Below are 20,628 nucleotides of genomic sequence, written 5' to 3'. Positions count from 1 at the left end.
ACGGCCTCCCATTGCTGCTGTCTCCATCGCCACACTCTGCCATGTGCCACTTTCAGGTCTCCTCACACTGCTGGTGGGTTCCATTTTTGTCATAGGGTGCTGTATGGCCTCCCATTGCTGCTGCCTCCACCGCCACACTGTGGCTCCACACTCTGGTTTTGGCCCCGTGACTGCCCAAATGAGTGAAGTGTGCGGTGATTCTAAGATCGACGGCACTCATCTGCATGTCATACTGACTGACAGTATTATTTCTCTTCCCCAGCAGACTCCAAGGGCATTTAAATTAAAGGTACAGTGTTCTGCACTAATATAAAGGCTCTCTGAAGCCTAGAAACACCCTTTTATAAGTTAAAATCGCAGCGAATATATTCGAATCGAATCAAATTTATTCCTCGAATTCGCCGAATCAGCCGAATTGAATTTTTGAATACTTCGCTCATCTCTACCGGCAAGAATGGGATTCTGTCCTATCTCCTGCACCCGGAGCAAATGAACAACATGTACCAACCTTCCCAGCCCCATCAATGTACACTGTGGAGGCATCTTGTATGTAGACTCTGGATTCAACAAACCAGCAGCCTGGCCATTCAGGAACGTACCATTGTTCAGCTCTGGGGGGGGGAACAAACATCTCTCATGGAAAGGAGCTCTGGGGAGTCAACAGACCAATCTCTCAACTATACATATGTTTCCATCTCTCCACATCACTCCATTCTTTTTCTGGACAAAACCATTATAAATATCAGCGACAGATTTACAAATCTAGGATTTTACAATGAGAACACAATGTCACAAGGGATCTATAAAAGATTTTATCCGGACACAAGATCCCATTGTAAGAAAGGAATTCTGAATATGAACAGCGACTGTTATGTGGGATCCCATTATATTCAGGGCGGGGAAATGTATCTTTTATATTTTACTGAAACCTTAGATAATAAATGACATTTATGTCCCAGAAATTAACTTTACTGTATTTTTAACTGAAATTGTACCTTTCATAAATCATTGCACTAATATTGTGTAAAATAATAAAAATCATAAAACATCAGAACTACTAACAATTCATCCTCTAGTGTGTCTGCTGTTGTGAAGAAATATATATAATATTTGGGGGTTTTCAGTAATTTTAAGGTAGAAATTATTTTTAAAACATGTAAACAAAAGAATTAAAAATGTCTCCAGGACTCCATGGACCCCTTCATTCCACACAGTCCCCAGGAACCGGGAAACCACAGAGAAACCAAGTGTCCCCCGACTTCCTCTCCAGGCTGGGATGTTCCCCTGGTTGGGTGCCCCCTACAGTAGAAGAAGCAGACTGCACCTGCCTACATCTTCTTTATGCTTTGTCTGATCAGGATGGTGGTCATTTCTCCCTGAACACGGAGCCCCCTAAACACGAGGTAAACGTGGTGCAGCATTGAGCCCCATCCAGCTGTAGTGTAGACTTTGACAGGCTGCAGGCAGCGGGGCTGGATGGTGTACCTGTGCCTACCAGGTGTATTAGAATGCCAGCATTGCACCCACAGGGGCTGGACCCCCCATGTACAAGGGGCCTAAGAGATACCATCAGCTGGTGTCCCATTCCACCAGACCCCTATAACTGGAAGAGGACATGTTTGGGGGGATGTGTTGTAGAAGAACCCAGACCACGGTATTGTGCGGTGAAATTATAATTCAACTTTATTAATCATATATATGTGACACTTTAACAACAGAAGGAAAGAGATAGATTGTTTACATTTCAAGGATCTATTTATACCATTTATGTCATCTATGCTAAGAAACTAATTAACATATGACACACCCCTCATTAATACCAGCCCCACCCACTTATGTAACCCTCTAAACATCCAAATCCCTGTAAATTCCCAGAAGACACTTTCATCTTTTATCCATAACAAGCTGATTGGGTACAAGAGAACCCCGAGCCCCTCCTACTCATTCCCACACAAGTCCATGTCACCATCTACAAGGTGAGAGGACCTGAAGGAGAACAAGACCATGACCACCAGGACCATCGCCTGACTGAAGCCATGCTCACATTTCTTTCTAATGCTGCTTCTATGGTCTCCTCAGATACAGATTTGGCAGATGTACATTAGTGGAACCCTTTCACTCCGGCCAATGTAAGGTTTCCATCAGCAGCAGCACGGCCTTATAGCTACAGCACCCGGGGGTTGTCTACATTTGTTAGGCCAACTGTCGGATTTCTGGTGGAAGTGATTCAGCTGCACTGAAGGTCCTCCCCCCCGCCATGTATACTGGGCTCAGCTGTACCTCCTGCAAGCCCAAGACAGGCATGGTGGGTGTCAGTGGTGAGGGCAGAAGGAGATCATCAAACATCTGATCTCTGATCTCCCCTTCAGTGAATGGATGTGGGAGATTATGTCACTTCTGGGTTCAGCGCTGTCATTCTCCAGTCACTATGGTTTGGGAAGGAGCTGATTAGGCATGATCTGTGCTTGACCATCTTTCTTGGGGTACAGAGGTGACATTGGTGGTCTAATAATGTTCTGATGTCTCTTTAAAGAGGACCTGTAACCAGAAATATGTATCACGGGGAGCTATCAACACCCTATCTGATAGAAGCCATGTTAAGTGAAGAAAGAGATGAAAAAAATTTAAGTAACACTATAAAAATAAAAACCCACAAAACAAATCACACGACACATTTTACATATCATTGTACAAGTGAGAACAATCATTCTGAGGACATCGTTCACGGATAACTATCTGAACTGATAACCTATAAAGGCTCTTAAAGCGACATTTTTGAACAATTTTTGGTTCTGAAGTTTGTCACCATTTCACAAGTACGCACAATTTGTAAAGTTTGACATGTTTGGTATCTATATACTTGATGACAACCCCATATTTTATATTTCACCAAACAAATTGGGTCATATATTGTGTTCTTTGTGCACTAACATTATCTTTTTTTTACAGAAAATATGTATTTGATAAACAGCTGTGCTAATATTCTGTGACATGAAAAATGGCAACTACCACCATTATATTCTCCAGAGTCTCTGCTTTCAGATAATAAAAGAAATGTTTGGGGTTTAACTAATCATATGGCCTAAAATGTGAATTTAACTAAAAACAAAAGCAAAATAAACTCTGGCAGTGAAAGAAAATACAGCAATATATAACAGTCAAAACCAAAACTATGGTAGCAACTAATGGCTTAAGAAGCAAACTCGCCGTATTACTCAACCAGGTTCCAACTAAACCCACCCAAAACATTGGATCCCACCTCCTCCCACCCAGGTTCCTGTTGGAACTCCTTTACCTTGTGTAGATATCCCCTTCTGAGATCCTCATTATCTAATATAAACGTACAACACTCTCTATCTGACACCATTTGTAGACTCCACCTTGGTCTGCCAAGAGATAGTCAGCTGCCAAGCAGTTCTGTGACACCACCTTAGGTGGTGGAGCCACTTCTGCTGTCAGCTCTGCTATAACATCAATGGTGTCATTGGTTATCTGATCCATGACTCCAGTACACCGGTTCATCTTACTTATCTTAGATTCACCATCCCGTCTATGAAGGGGTCACTGCATAAAGCATCTCCAATCCAGAGAAAATGTTTCTTCTCACTGGAAGGCCAGGGGAGTATTGGGAGAAATTGAGGCCTTCCCTTACAGATATCGGGGGAGGGGCAACATAACCTAAAGTACAGCTATGGGTGGAATTGAAGGGAAGACATTTTAGGGTGCTCCTTCCACACAAGAAGCAAATGTTATCTGGAAGGACTAGGAATACATTGGACCAATGGGGATTAAACATTCTGCAATTACATTGAGAAACCATGAAATGTTACTGGTCTGTGATTGGCTCTCCTATTGTTTGTGAAGTAAGTGAGACTCCCTTTGTCGGTGTCATTAATGGAAAGAAACCATGTGAAATGTTTCTTCCAAACCCAAAAAGGTGACCCCCCCTTGGGTAAGTACCCATCCTACTATTCCTGATATGAGTTTGTAGTCCCTGCTATACAGGAAACATGTGGGCAATCATTTGCACCTTTTACAGCAGGACAGTAAATATCAGAACACAATTCAAACAGAAGACCAACAGCAGGAAGTCTGCTGACTGAATGTGTAATGCAATCTGTCATCAGCATTCCCAGAGTTCCCTCTGCAACATAGTTGTATCAGCTGTTGGTCCTGTCTGTAGATCTGTTATTTCCCCACCTTCTGTAACAGGGTGACAACCCTGATCATTCTGCAGGAACATTACACAGCAGCGTTGTCACCCTGTACAGGGAAGTCTTAGATAGATTATAAGTAAGATACACAACAAGTAAAGTCCAACTTCAGCTAACGCTTCTACAGCAGTTACAGCAACAGGATTTCTATAAGGTTCAACCCACCATATGAATGGAAGATGACAGTTGTAAGCACCCCCAGCACTGTTATATGGTGTTTCCCAACCCCCCTAACTTTCATTTTTGCCAAATAGCTTGGCCTTCTACACGAAGCAGAAAAAATCAGATCTACTGGGAGGGTCAACAGGTAATAAAAATATTACGAGGGGAGACTTGGAAAAACAAAACCATTTATGCTAATGACAGATTCCACCATTTATGTAATTATTGATTTTGCCCGTTGTTACACTTTAGTGTCGATGTCTTAGCATTTCCAGGAATAATTAGTGCTCTTTGCACACTTTGCCCCAAAAAGGGACCTGTTCATTCAGAGTCATTAAGGTGAACCCCAATAAGAGGAATGTCAGTCTCCCAGAAGAAGTGGTAGGAATATGACCGCACACTTAGCACTTTGTAAGTTCAGATCTCTTGCAGTTGTACCGTGTGAATAGTTTATGGAGATGAGAAATAGCTGAACAAAATAAAAAAGATAACAAGGACATCCAATCTTCACCTGATAGAATCCCTTTTGAAAACCAGATGAAACATAAGTGGTCAGCTGGGAGTAGGTGATACTGTTGAATACGTCCCCTAAAACAGCATTAACTCCATGTCGGAAGGCCTACACCAGCTTAAGAAGTTACTCTCTAACCAGAGACCTCTATCTGGCTGGTATCGCAGCTACAGACCTGCCTGCAAAGCTGTCATCCATGAGAGGAGATGGAACATGGAAAGGAGGCATTGATCATGGGAGAGGAGGTGGAACATGTAATGGGAGGTGTGGACAAGGTGGGCTTAGCTGGAGCCCTCAAGCCTAGCTTATGATGTATCAGTTCTCAAAAGAACCTGGAATGGACTCTCCTAATGAGGTTTCAGAGGCGTGGCAAGAAGCCATTGGACCCCATCCTAGACTCTGGCACTGAGGCATTGTTGGTCATATTCTGGCAATGAAGAAAACACATGGGAACATAGCTCAGTTAGTGAATGATGAAAATGCATTACATGTTCAATGCTCCATAAAAAAAGGATAAAGATGAGAATGATGAGGAATACAGTTCAGTCATTGCTGGTTGTCTGAAGAAATGTCCATAGGTAAAATATTCACAGGCCTTCTAGATGTGTTTCTGATGGACATAAGCACTAAACCCAATGAATCCGATCATTAGAGTCCTGTTTGTTCAAAGTTTTTTTTTGTTTTAAAGTAGCATCATGTCTTCCCTAGTTTGTGGGAAGACATTGGGCCTGTGAACCTAATGGGACAGCTGCAACTTCTTTAATATTGCCCCTTCTTCTGGAGTTTCCTCTATGCAGCTCAAGCTTGTGAATCCTCTGGTGATAGATTAGCCCGGAATTACCTGTAAAAGCTTTGTCACATTCTGAACATTGATAAGGCTTCTCTCCAGTGTGAACCTTCTGGTGTGTGATAAGATGTGACTTCTGTGTAAAAGCTTTGCCACATTCAGAACATTGATACGGCTTCTCTCCAGTGTGGATCATCTGGTGTGCTATAAGAACTGACTTCTGTGTAAAAGCTTTGCCACATTCAGAACACTGATGTGGTTTCTCTTCAGTGTGGATCCTCTGGTGTATGATAAGATCTGACTTATGTGTAAAAGCTTTGCCACATTCTGAACACTGATGTGGTTTCTCTCCAGTGTGAATCCTCTGGTGTATGATAAGGGTTGACTTCTGTGTAAAAGCTTTGTCACATTCAAAACATTGATATGACTTCTCTCCAGTGTGAACCTTCTGGTGTATGATAAGGTCTTTCTTGGTTAAAAAAGCTTTGTCACATTCAGAACACTGATGTGGTTTCTCTCCAGTGTGAATCCTCTGGTGTATGATAAGATTTGACTTCCATGTAAAAGCTTTGTCACATTCAGAACACTGATATGACTTCTCTCCAGTGTGAATCCTCTGGTGTGTGATAAGATGTGACTTCCTTGTAAAAGCTTTGCCACATTCAGAGCACTGATATGACTTCTCTCCGGTGTGAATCCTCTTGTGTCTGATAAGATGTGACTTACTTGTAAAAGCATTGTCACATTCAGAACACTGATATGGTTTCTCTCCAGTGTGAATCCTCTGGTGTATGATAAGATATGACCTCTTTGTAAAAGCTTTGTCACATTCAGAACACTGATATGGCTTCTCTCCAGTGTGAATCCTCTGGTGTCTGATAAGATGTGACTTCTGTGTAAAAGCTTTGTCACATTCAGAACACTGATATGGCTTCTCTCCAGTGTGAATCCTCTTGTGTATGATAAGATGTGACTTCCATGTAAAAGCTTTGTCACATTCAGAACACTGATATGGCTTCTCTCCAGTGTGAACCTTCTTGTGTGCGATATGTTTTTCTTCCATTGTAAAATCTTTGTCACGTTCCAAACAAGAAATCACTTGAAATGACTCCTCTTATGTATACATGGGTTGGACTTTACTGTAAAGCAATTGTCACATCCAGAACACTGAAATGACTTTTCTCATGTTATCCTCTGAGGTTGGATCAGTGTTGAAGAGGACCCAAAGCACTTATGACATTTAGAACACGGATATGACTTGTGTCCTGTGTGACTCCTCCAGTGAACTGCAATAAAAACTTTCAGTCAATTACAACACCCAGATGTTTGGTTTCCCATGTGACTGAGTTGTATTCGCAAACACCAGCATGACCGAAAACGTGATTCGTCAGTCCACCTGTACAAAAAAAAAAAAAAAAATCAGAATTCTATATAAAAGGGCTAAAGTTGGTTTTTATTTTTAATGATCATTAATAAATATATCTTATATATCATCACGGGCTGTGTCAGCATTATGGTTGTCCTCAAAGGGTCAGTTGTAACTGTAAGACTAGATGTCCAGAGCACCTCACCCCCCCATAACATCAGATGTCAAGAACCCCACACCCACCCTAACATTACCGTGCACCTCCTTTGGGGGCAGAGCTGGAAAGCAGAAAGTGCAGGGTCTGGAGGAGGACCAGAGGAGAAGTTGACTCAATTACCAGAGTCTCCTAAATGCTGAGACCAAGGGAGGTGGAGATGAGAGGATGCTGCAGCTGCACTGAGAAGTGCAGGATTTGGTAGAGGAGTTCTTTTCTCCTCTCTGCTGCCGACTGCTGAGACAAGGTGGGGGAGGAGACAAGGAGGTACCTGCAGGAGAGGTGCAAGGGCTACATGGAATAACTTAGAGGGCAGGATCTGGATACAGGTGTTTGACACCTGTGTTATATATATAGAAAGCATATGTACATCATCATTTGTATATATATATATAATATTTTTTTTAATTAAAATAAATTGTATTATTTAAGTTTTTAAGTGCACACAGTATATCCAACATTCAGCCCAGACAATGGAGTCATATATTCTAATGTATAAGCAGTTGTGGCAATGTTACAGATCATACAGAACAATAACTTGCTTTGTCTCTGGTTTCACTTTTACCTTCTATAAACAAATGAAAAGAGAAAAAAGAAGCAACGTAGAACAATTCACCTGTACATGGCAAGTAACTCTCTCCAGTACATACATAGATAGCTGACACCTTTCAAGTAGGCCTGTGTCTACAGGATCATACACCAAGTATCGGCCTCCAATGTAGTTACCATTTAGTAGGGTACAATTGGCCGGGTCCATTTTTAGGGGCCTAAAAAAGTTAAACCTATAAAAACCTATGACAAATGAAGTATGGGGAGTGAGTACCGGAGTATCCAGCCAGTTCTGCCAGAGAGCCATAAGTCTCCTAGGACAAGTTAGGTTTTCATGTATTATTATGGGGTTCACCTGCTCAATCCATGCCTGGTGGGAGTATGAGTTGATAACCAGAATGCTTGGATTCGATTTGCAGGTACGTTCAGAAAGTACATCTAAGAATCCAAAAATTACAAGCTTAATCCCAACTAGGGAGAGACTTTGTTCAATTAAAAGAAAAACTTCAAAAACAAGTGAGAAAATGTAAATGAGAAGCTGAGAGAAGAGCTAAAAACACTAAAAATACCCCCAAAGATCTATCCTAGAAATTCAGTCTAAAATGTAACAATTACACCAAGAAAACCCTCAACTGAGGGAAGAGATAATGACACCAAAGATACAAATGGAGCTCAACAATCAGGAAAGAGAATCAAAGAGGATGATTTATACAAAGTACCCATCAAGGAACAACAGACCGGTGAGACCAATCAGCTTCCGAAATGTAACGAGACAAAGACCAGCAATAGCCAAGACAACTCTACTAATCCTGAGACCACAAATAGTGATGGCCGAACACCCCCCTGTTCAGGTCGCGGTCAAACATCCGAACCTACAGAATGTTCTACAGTGAATGTCAAACACAAAGGACTGAGAGGTGTCTTACCGCATCTGAGTATGAAGATCCCGCTCAGTTACTAATATCCGGCATGAGTTATATGATGAAATCACGCCGTATTTTAGTAGTGAGACATTCATTCATGTTCCTGGTGTCAGTGGGGTTTCCTGCCGACAGCTGAATGTCAAAAGAATTGTCAGCACTGCCCAGCAATTAAAAAAAAAAACAAGCCCATCGAGACTGGTATGGATTTTGAGAGGAACCTTCCATGACAATTTTTTTTAACCATTTCCATACCGGGCACTTTTACCCCCTTCCTGCCCAGGCCAATTTTCAGGTTTCAGCGCTCTCACACTTTGAATGACAATTGCGCGGTCATACAACATTGTACCCAAACTAAAATGTTATCATTTTCTTCACACAACTAGAGCTTTCTTTTGGTGGTATTTAATCACTGTTGCAGTTTTTGTTTTTTTGCTAAATTAACGAAAAAAGACCGAAAATTTTGAAAAAACACATTTTTCTTTGTTTTTGTTATAAAAGTTTGCAAATAAATAATTGTTCTTCATACATTTAGGCCGAGATGTATTCTGCTACATGTCTTTGGTGAAAATAACCCAAATTAGGATGTATTTTTTAGTTTTTAGAAAAGTTATAGAGTTTACAAACTATGGTATAGATCTGAATATTGATCAATCCTGAAGTACTGACAGCCAATCTAATTTCTTGAGGTCCAAGAATGTCAGAACAGTACAGATATCCCCCAAAATGTCAGGACGGTACAGATATCCCCCAAATGTCAGGACAACACAGATGTCCCCCAAATGTCAGAACAGTACAGATATCCCCCAAATATCAGGACAGTACAGATATCCCCCAAATGTCAGAACAGTACAGATATCCCCCAAATGTCAGGACGGTACAGATATCCCCCAAATGTCAGGACAGTACAGATATCCCCCAAATGTCAGGACAGTACAGATATCCCCCAAATGTCAGGACAGTACAGATATCCCCCAAATGTCAGGACGGTACAGATATCCCCCAAAATGTCAGGACGGTACAGATATCCCCCAAATGTCAAGACGGTACAGATATCCCCCAAATGTCAGGACGGTACAGGTATCCTCCAAATGTCAGGACAGTACAGATATCCCCCAAATGTCAGGACAGTACAGATATCCCCCAAATGTCAGAACAGTACAGATATCCCCCAAATGTCAGGACAGTACAGATATCCCCCAAATGTCAGAACAGTACAGATATCCCCCAAATGTCAGGACAGTACAAATCCCCCCAAATGTCAGGACGGTACAGATATCCTCCAAATGTCAGGACGGTACAGATATCCCCCAAATGTCAGGACGGTACAGATATCCCCCAAATATCAGGACGGTACAGATATCCCCCAAATGTCAGGACAGTACAGGTATCCCCAAATGTCAGAACAGTACAGATATCCCCCAAATGTCAGGACGGTACAGATATCTCCCAAATGTCAGGACGGTACAGATATCCCCCAAATGTCAGGACAGTACAGATATCCCCCAAATGTCAGGACGGTACAGATATCCCCCAAATGTCAGGACAGTACAGATATCCCCCAAATGTCAGGACAGTACAGATATCCCCCAAATGTAAGGACAGTACAGATATTCCCAAATGACCCCTTTTTGCAGAGTAGACAGTCCAACATACTTCATAAGAGGAATGGCGAGTTTTGTGAAGTTGTATTTTTTTGTCAAAATTTTTCAGAAAATGAAAAAATGAAAAAAAAATTATTTTCACTATTTTTTTTACATACTGTCACCAGTGCAGTACAGCGTCATCATATAACTGGCATGGCGGTGAACAGGGACACTGACTGGTGACAGTATGAAAAAAATATATATATATTTTTTTATTATTATTTTAAATTTTTTTATTACTTTTTTTCTTTTTTAATATTTTTTTTATTTCACTATGTCCAAAGTAGTATAATGTTACCATAGTAACATTGTACTACTTTGGGGAAGTGATCAGTATTTTTTTTTGTTACACAATTTTCTTATAGCAAAGAATTACTTCGCTATAAGCAAGCATTTTCCTGAATGACATCGATTCATTTAGGGTTTTTTTTTTTTTGTGCTTAGCTGTGATTTGGCCACAGATAATCACATGACATGTGCATGTGATTGCTGTGACCATTCACAGCTAGACACACTAGTATACAATGGATGGCATGAATGAAGCCATCCATTGTATACAACTGTCATGTGACCTGCTGTGATTGGTCACAGCAGGTCACATGGTACCAGCAACGGGGGCTGGTACACAGATCTGTCATCGGCCATGTTCGAGGTACACGGCCAGTGACAGATCACGCTGCTGCGCACTCTGCAAGTGCGAAAACTGTGCGTGTGGGAGGACGCCATATGGCTTACACCCGGAAATCTACAGCCTTTTCCTGGCCACCAAACGGCTATTGGCCGGATGGCTATTGGTTAAAAATGGCATGGGGTTCCCCCCAAAATCCATACCAGACCCTTATCTGAGTATGCAGCCCGGCAGGTCAGGAAAGGGGTGGTGAGCGTCCCCCTTCCTGAACCATACCAGGATACATGCCCTCAACATGGGGGGTGCTTGGGTCGGGAGCCCCCCAAAGCACCTTGTCCACATATTGATGGGGACAAGGGCCTCTTTCCCACAACCGTGTCTTGTGGTTGTTGTGGTCTGCAGCCTGGGGGCTTATTGGAATCTGAAAGCCCCTTTTAACAAGGGGACCTCAAGATTCCAGCCCCCCGCCTATGTGAATGAGTTGGCGGTATATGATACTGCTACCCATTCACAAAAAAAAGTGTAGTGTAAAAAGTGATAGGAGTCAGTCTTTGACAAGTCCTTTATTAAAAATAAACATTTAAAAAAAAGTCCCCCAAAGTAGATCCAACATCAATCACGATGCTGCCACCACCGCTACCCAAAAAAGGGGGAAAAAAAGCTCTGCTTGTGATACTGGCTCCCGACTGTCTGACAGTTTTTATATACCCCACCCCCTTATGACATCACCACACACTGTGATTGGTCAAAGTATTACACCTGACTTGTGGTTAGGTTTATTGCTTTGTCCAATCACAATGCACTGTCAGGGCACATTGCATTGTGGGGCATGGTGGGCAAACACCCCACTGAACACCCGTACTATTTATGTTTGCCGAACACATGAACGGCCCATGTTCAAATCAAACTTAGGTTCAACTGGAACATGAAGCCCATCCCTACAAACAAACAATCATCAAACCACAAGAACAGCCAACAAACTCCGGATTCTTTTTGTTATTAATAGACTCAAATGGGAAATATCTAAACACCAAACGGCTCTTCCCAGGAACAAGAGACAACAAAATTCAAGTCCAACAACTGAACAAGCGATAGGAGTCATCAATGATCCGTATTTCACCAACCCCAAACATATCATACACACCGACCCAAACATCCTCCAGGGACAAAAGGAAGCCTCTGAGAATAAACTATTACAACTAACAGAGACCGCACAACAAAAATGTCCTCACTCCAACATCATACTGTCCTCCCTAATTCCAAGGATGGACATAACAAACAATAGAAAACTCAGCGAATCAACACAGAGCTGGCAGATAAAACCAGGTCAGAGCCTACCATTCACCTGACACAACATCATTCCATCATGACCCAACACCTCTATGACTACAAACACCTCAACTAACAAGGGGGCAGTCAACTAGCAAGAGAACCCAAAGACATTGTACTGAATGGAACTCACAACCCGGGATCTGGCACAAACCATCTCAGATGGACACAATAAGGGTGATTTACTAACACTGGAGTGTGCAAAATCTGGGGCAGCTGTGCATGGGAGCCAATCAGGGTCTGACTTCAGTTTGTTCAGTTAAGCTTTGACCAAAAACCTGGAAGCTGATTGGTTCCTATGCAGAGCTACACCAGACTTTGCTCTCTCCAGTGTCTCATTGTCATCACATGCTGTGTCCATAATGACCACCCATCCCCCCTTATCAGCTGGCTTCAATGTTATATCTCCCCTTGCTGCTAATGATGGCAATGCACCTTTCTCCTCAATGGTCCCATTATTAGGATATGACCCCAGAGTTCCTGATCATAGACTGTCATACTTTACCATCTTTATCATCCACAGAAGAAACATTTCTGCTGCTGCATATGTAGTGGGTGGTGGAAACTTCCATTTTGTCTGTAAACCTCAGACAGACCTACTCAGTGGTGTGACTACAGATGATCCCTCAATATCACCTCTCCAAGAATAATGTCCCTTCAATCTAATATTCCTGAGACATCTATACAAGTCCTGTGTCAACAAAAACTTCTTCATGATACCTTTAGGGCTAAAGCCCAAACCTTTCCCCAGAAGGTCCATCTTACCCGATGTCAGTCCAGCTGAGGAGAAGGTGACAATTCCGTCTATTTCTGTTGATGATGAATCATCTGTTGGGATGGTTGGATGAGTGGGAGATCCCTTGTTGCAGCGTTGATGTTTCCTAGCTCCCCTGTGGCCGGATCTCTGCTGTTTCCTTGATCCCGAAGTACAATACGAGGCCGGTGTTGTCCCTCTATAGATCCTAATAAAGTGCCTCCAGCAGAGGAGGGAAGTGATGGGTCAGAGGCTGTAGAAGAAGCTCTAGTGAGCAGTCTAGATGGATGAGGTGAGTCTTGTGTAGGTGGTGCTCCAAGAGTACGCCTGATTAGTAGACGTTTAGATGTTGGACTCCTTCAGCTGCTCGGCTGACAATGCAGACTGCAGTGTAGACTCCACCTGTGTGATCTGTACAGCCAGAACAGGTTCTTCCTTCTGGAGAAATGAAGCTTGGAGAACAATGGAGCTTTTGTTTAGGACTTGTGTAAACAGACCACTGGACCCCTCCCTGTAGGCAAACAAAGCTGGGGTCAGTTTACCTCCTAGCCCCTTGGAATAGGCTGTGCTTTCTAAGATTCAGCTAAAGTTCTGCCATGTCACCCCAATGACCGTTGTTTTTTTAGGAACTTCTCATGAGGATTTAGATCTGGTGTTATTTAGCCAAAAAACCCTTTCCCCTCCTCCACTAAGAAAACCCTTCCACAGAGGGCACCCCTCCCCCACTAAAGACACCCCTTCCCCTCTTTTCCTCCTCTGAAGACACCCCTCCTTTCCTGCACTGAGGACACCCCTCCCCTTCTGAGTACACTCCTCTCCCCTAGTGTTGACACCCCTCCCCCACTCAAGACACTCTTTCCACTGAGATCACCCCCTCCCCCTTCTTTCCTGAACTGAGGATCCCCCTCCTGCTCTTACATGGAGCTGCAGCCAGAGACAGACAAGAAGCTGAAGGAGAAATGTCTGGGGAGGTCAGGATGTGAGGAGCCATAGAGGGAGACTACTGGGGTGACAGCAGCTATTGTAGTGAGAGAGGAGAATCGTGGGGGGCAATGTGGTGTCACTCAGAGGTGAGAAGACAGGAACCATGGGGGCAATGTGGAGTCACTCAGAGGTGAGGAGACAGGAACCATGGGGGGCAATGTGGAGTCACTCAGAGGTGAGAAGACAGGAACCATGGGGGCAATGTGGAGTCACTCAGAGGTGAGGAGACAGGAACCATGGGGGGCAATGTGGAGTCACTCAGAGGTGAGGAGAGAGGAACCATGGGGGGCAATGTGGAGTCACTCAGAGGTGAGGAGACGGGAACCATGGGGGCAATGTGGAGTCACTCAGAGGTGAGGAGACAGGAACCATGGGGGGCAATGTGGAGTCACTCAGAGGTGAGGAGACAGGAACCATGGGGGGCAATGTGGAGTCACTCAGAGGTGAGGAGACAGGAACCATGGGGGGCAATGTGGAGTCACTCAGAGGTGATGAGAGAGGAACCATGGGGGGCAATGTGGAGTCACTCAGAGGTGAGGAGACGGGAACCATGGGGGCAATGTGGAGTCACTCAGAGGTGAGGAGACAGGAACCATGGGGGCAATGTGGAGTCACTCAGAGGTGAGGAGAGAGGAACCATGGGGGGAAATGTGGAGTCACTCCGAGGTGAGGAGACAGGAACCATGGGGGCAATGTGGAGTCACTCAGAGGTGAGGAGACAGGAACCATGGGGGGCAATGTGGAGTCACTCAGAGGTGAGGAGACAGAAACCATGGGGGCAATGTGGAGTCACTCAGAGGTGAGGAGACAGGAACCATGGGGGCAATGTGGAGTCACTCAGAGGTGAGGAGAGAGGAACCATGGGGGCAATGTGGAGTCACTCCGAGGTGAGGAGACAGGAACCATGTGGGGCATTGTGGAGTCATTCAGAGGTGAGGAGACAGGAACCATGTGGGGCAATGTGGAGTCACTCAGAGGTGAGGAGACGGGAACCATGTGGGGCAATGTGGAGTCACTCAGAGGTGAGGAGACAGGAACCATGTGGGGCAATGTGGAGTCACTCAGAGGTGAGGAGACAGGACCATGTGGGGCAATGTGGAATCACTCAGAGGTGAGGATACAGGAACCATGGGGGCAATGTGGAGTCACTCAGAGGTGAGGAGACGGGAACCATGTGGGGCAATGTGGAGTCACTCAGAGGTGAGGAGACAGGAACCATGGGGGCAATGTGGAGTCACTCAGAGGTGAGGAGAGAGGGACCATGGGGGGCAATGTGGAGTCACTCAGAGGTGAGGAGACGGGAACCATGGGGGCAATGTGGAGTCACTCAGAGGTGAGGAGACAGGAACCATGGGGGCAATGTGGAGTCACTCAGAGGTGAGGAGAGAGGAACCATGGGGGGCAATGTGGAGTCACTCAGAGGTGAGGAGACAGGAACCATGGGGGCAATGTGGAGTCACTCAGAGGTGAGGAGACAGGAACCATGGGGGCAATGTGGAGTCACTCAGAGGTGAGGAGAGAGGAACCATGTGGGGCATTGTGGAGTCATTCAGAGGTGAGGAGACAGGAACCATGGGGGGCAATGTGGTGTCACTCAGAGGTGAGGAGACAGGAACCATGTGGGGCAATGTGGAGTCACTCAGAGGTGAGGAGACAGGACCATGTGGGGCAATGTGGAATCACTCAGAGGTGAGGATACGGGAACCATGGGGGCAATGTGGAGTCACTCAGAGGTGAGGAGACGGGAACCATGGGGGCAATGTGTAGTCACTCAGAGGTGAGGAAACAGGACCATGTGGGACAATGTGGAGTCACTCAGAGGTGAGGAGACAGGAACCATGTGGGGCAATGTGGAGTCACTCAGAGGTGAGGAGACGGGAACCATGGGGGCAATGTGGAGTCACTCAGAGGTGAGGAGACGGGAACCATGTGGGGCAATGTGGAGTCACTCAGAGGTGAGGAGACGGGAACCATGGGGGCAATGTGGAGTCACTCAGAGGTGAGGAGACGGGAACCATGGGGGCAATGTGGAGTCACTCAGAGGTGAGGAGACGGGAACCATGGGGGGCAATGTGGAGTCACTCAGAGGTGAGGAGACATGATCTATGGGGGGGGGCAATGTGGTGTCACTAAAAAGGGAGGAGAGAGGAACCATGGGGGGCAATGTGGTGTCACTAAGAGAGGAGGAGAGAGGAACCATGGGGGCAATGTGGTGTCACTAAGAGAGGAACCATGGGGGGTGTTGTGCTTTTGAAGAATTATTAATAATTCATCCAGCAGTGCCTCTAAAAATAGTATGTTCTGCCAGGTAATGCCTGGGCAAATAAAGTCAGCTAAAGGTGCTTGCAAATATAATAATAATTTATAAAATAATTTATCTGACTTAATAATTCTGAGTAATTTAGAGCCAACCAAAATCATTTAAAAACACAGATTAGATCAGTGGAAATATGGACTAAATGATTATTTATTTACAATAAGGGACTGCGAGACTGTGGCAGACATTCTGACACTGGGGGGGCTGACTTGGTGTCACTGACATCCCCAGTGACACCAATACATTTAAAAGCACTGACACTGTACTAATGGCACTAGGCAGGAAGGGGTTAACATGAGGGGTGAACAAAGGGTTAACTGTGTGCTGGGAGTGTTTTACTAGGGGGCGGGGGTGCATTATTGTAAGCTCACTGTTCTGGATGGCTGTGCTGTGCAGTGTGCCCGAGCTGACAGGGAGGAAGATTTTTAGTAAACAAAACAGTCCTCCTCCCCATCAGAGATACTCGGTAATCACTGGGCGCCGGCGGGTAATTACTGTCCGGGATCCGGTGATTGACAGCCACACACACTATTTCTATCGCTCCTGATTGGTGGGAGATATGACATCACACGCACACTATTTCTATCCCTCCTGATTGGTGGGAGATATGACATCACACGCACGCTATTTCTATCCCTCCTGATTGGTGGGAGATATGACATCACACGCACACTATTTCTATCACTCCTGATTGGTGGGAGATATGACATCACACGCACACTATTTCTATCCCTCCTGATTGGTGGGAGATATGACATCACACGCACACTATTTCTATCACTCCTGATTAGTGGGAGATATGACATCACACACACACTATTTCTATCACTCCTGATTGGCGGGAGATATGACATCACACGCACGCTATTTCTATCACTCCTGATTGGTGGGAGATATGACATCACACGCACGCTATTTCTATCACTCCTGATTGGTGGGAGATATGACATCACACGCACACTATTTCTATCGCTCCTGATTGGTGGGAGATATGACATCACACGCACACTATTTCTATCGCTCCTGATTGGTGGGAGATATGACATCACACGCACACTATTTCTATCACTCCTGATTGGTGGGAGATATGACATCATCACACGTACACTATTTCTATCACTGCTTATTGGTGGGAGATATGACATCACACGCCCGCTATTTCTATCTCCTGATTGGTGGGAGATATGACATCACACGTACACTATTTCTATCACTCCTGATTGGTGGGAGATATGACATCACGCACACTATTTCTACAATCAGATACATTTCCCCACACTGAATATAATGGGATCCCACATAACAGTCGCTGTTCATATTCAGAATTCCTTTCTTACAATGGAATCTTGTGTCCGGATAAAATCTTTTATAGATCCCTTGTGACATTGTGTTCTCATTGTAAAATCCTAGATTTGTAAATCTGTCGCTGATTTTTATAATGGTTTTGTCCAGAAAAAGAATGGAGTGATGTGGATAGATGGAAACATATGTATAGATGAAAGATTGGTCTGTTGACTCCCCAGAGCTCCTTTCCATGAGAGATGTTTGTTCCCCCCCCAGAGCTGAACAATGGTACGTTCCTGAATGGCCAGGCTGCTGGTTTGTTGAATCCAGAGTCTACATACAAGATGCCTCCACAGTGTACATTGATGGGGCTGGGAAGGCTGGTACATGTTGTTCATTTGCTCCGGGTGCAGGAGATAGGACAGAATCCCATTGTTCCTGCACTGAGGTGTCCTCGCTTTCCTCAATTCTGTACTTGTGAAATAGATACTATATACATGACAATCAGAGGACAATCTCCTAGACTTCATGTGGGGAGAGATCCATTGTTCTAGGTGAGCTCCATAAAATAGCTTTGTTTGCAAAAAAACAAAAACAAACAATGTAACTCTGACTATTGGGAAGGAGATTGTATCCGGCTGGAACTGACACCTGGAAGTCACTTTGGATTTTTGGGCCTCTTCAGTGTAATACAATTCTAGTTGGAGAGAAGATAAAATATCATTTCTCTCATAGAAATTCTGGCAGAATAAATGAGTTTCTGCTTTAGAAAGTTCACGCTGGAGAGTAAACTTCTGATGGTTATTATCCCATTTAAGATGGGCTCCAACAGAAATACATGGACCCCTAAAGAATGCCTCATGTGCCCCCCACAGCGTGTCCACCCTGTCCACAGTACCAGTGTTCAGTCTACACCATTCCTCCAAAGAAGCCTGCAAGTCATATTGGATTTCCGGGTGTTGAAGTAAAATGTCGATCAGCCGACAATAACATGTTCTACTAGACATATCGGGAACCAGAAAATCCAATGATGTGGCCGTGTGATCAGACCAAGGAAATGATTTCAGAGGAGACGATATTCTTTATCCATGGAGCTGAGACAAATCAATCCAGTCCAGAGTGGACCCGATGACCCCCGGAGAATAAAGAATATTGTTTGTGGGGAGGGTGTTTGGTCCTCCACCAGTCATATAGGTGATATTCCCTCGTAAGATCGGGAAAAGACATAGATAAAGCAATCAGACCTTTAGATGGTAATCCTCCAATGGCTGAAGGTCTGTCCCTATACAGGACATATGTGCATTGATGTCCCCACCAACCATAATATGTGGACTAGAAAACTGGTGGAGCTTTTCCAGGGTTGGCTATAAAACTGAATTTGTCCAGAATTGGGAGGACAGATAATCAGCAATATTATCATTTTGCCAGCGTAGGTGCAGTTCAATAGGATACAGTGGATATAAAAAGTCTGCACACCCTGCTGAAATGTCAAGTTTCTGGGATGTAAAAAAATGAGACAAAGATAAATAATTTCAGATTTTTCCACCTTTAACCCCTCCCCCTCCAGAGGATTTACCCCCCTTAATGACCACGCCTCTTTTTGCTACTTGGCGCTGCAGTAATTCCACTGATAATTGCGCGGTCATGCAATGCTGCACCCCAACAAAATTTACGTCCTTTTTTCACAAAAATAGAGCTTTCTTTCAGATGTATTTGATCACCTGTGCGCTTTTTATTTTTTGTGCTATAAACAAAAAAAACATTTTTTTGAAGAAAAACAATTCTTTTTACTTTCAGTTATAAAAAAATATACAATAAACTCAAAGTTATTCATAAATTTAGGCCAAAATGTATTCTGCTCCATGTTTTTGGTGAAAAATCCCAATAAGTGTATAATGATTGCTTTGTGTGATAGTTATAGCGTCTACAAACTATGGGATAGATAATGGAATTTACACCATTTTTTTGCTATACAGCGCTGCGCTAGTTTAACTGACAATTGCGCGGTCATGCAACATGGTACATAAATGAAACTTATGCACTTTTTTCACACAAACAGAGCTTTCTTTTGGTGGTATTTGATCTCCTGTGCATTTTTAATTTGTGGCGCTATAAACAAAAAAATTTAGAAAAAAAAAAGATTTTCTCAATTCTGTCAAAAAAATATCCAAAAAACTCAAATTTCATCAAAAAATGTAGACCACAATGTATTCTGCTCCATGTTTTTGGTTAAAAAAAACCAGTAAGTGTATATTGATTGTAGATGCTATAACTTTCACACAAAGCACTCTATGGGAGAGATAATGGAATTTTACTTTCTGACTGCCCATCACATTTTTTGAGGTGCTAAAATACCAGGACAGTACAAACACCCCCAAATGGCCCCTTTACGGAAAGTAGACACCCTAAGCTATCTGCTGAGAGGCATATTGAGTCCAAAGAAGATTTATTTTTTTTCCAAAAATTTTTGGTAAATTACAAAAACCTTTTTTTTTTTTTTTACACAAAGTTGTCATTAAATTGTATATTTGTCACACAAGCCATTGGTATACACCGCGTTCCAAATTATTCTGCAAATTCTATTTGTGTCACAAAGATGAAATATTTTGTTTTTCAGTGTAACTCATGGATGGCATTGTGTGTCAGGGCTCTTTTGATCACTGAAAACAATCTGGGACACCTGTGATAATTAGATTGGCCGGTGAGCCCAATTTAAGGAAAAACTACTAAAGGAGGGCGTTCCACATTATTAAGCAGAGCGCCATTTTCAAGCAATATGGGGAAGAAAAAGGATCTCTCTGCTGCCGAAAAGAGTGAAATAGTTCGATGCCTTGGACGAGGGATGAAAACATTCGATATTTCAGGAAAACTTGAGCGTGATCATCACACTGAAGAGATTTGTGGCTGATTCAGGGCACAGACGGGTTGGTGCAGATAAAGGCACATTGAGGAAGATTTCTGCC

At 43.7% G+C, this 20,628-nt stretch overlaps 1 protein-coding gene across 1 annotated transcript in view; it reads right to left on the bottom strand.

Moving 5' to 3' along the window:
- Positions 1 to 7,768: 7,768 nt before the first annotated feature.
- The window catches only part of LOC149443555 (uncharacterized), a 188,290-nt gene continuing 175,430 nt past the window's right edge, over positions 7,769 to 20,628 (bottom strand). Inside the window, 1 exon segment of the mRNA XM_089655569.1 lies at positions 7,769 to 7,822. Within this exon segment, the coding sequence (XP_089511695.1) occupies positions 7,769 to 7,822 (54 nt within the window).

Source organism: Staurois parvus, unplaced genomic scaffold (genome assembly GCF_062004578.1).
Source record: "Staurois parvus isolate SC_StPar_1 unplaced genomic scaffold, SC_StPar_1.0 ptg000849l, whole genome shotgun sequence".
NCBI lineage: Eukaryota > Metazoa > Chordata > Amphibia > Anura > Ranidae > Staurois > Staurois parvus.
This window is presented reverse-complemented; position numbering and strand designations above follow the sequence as displayed.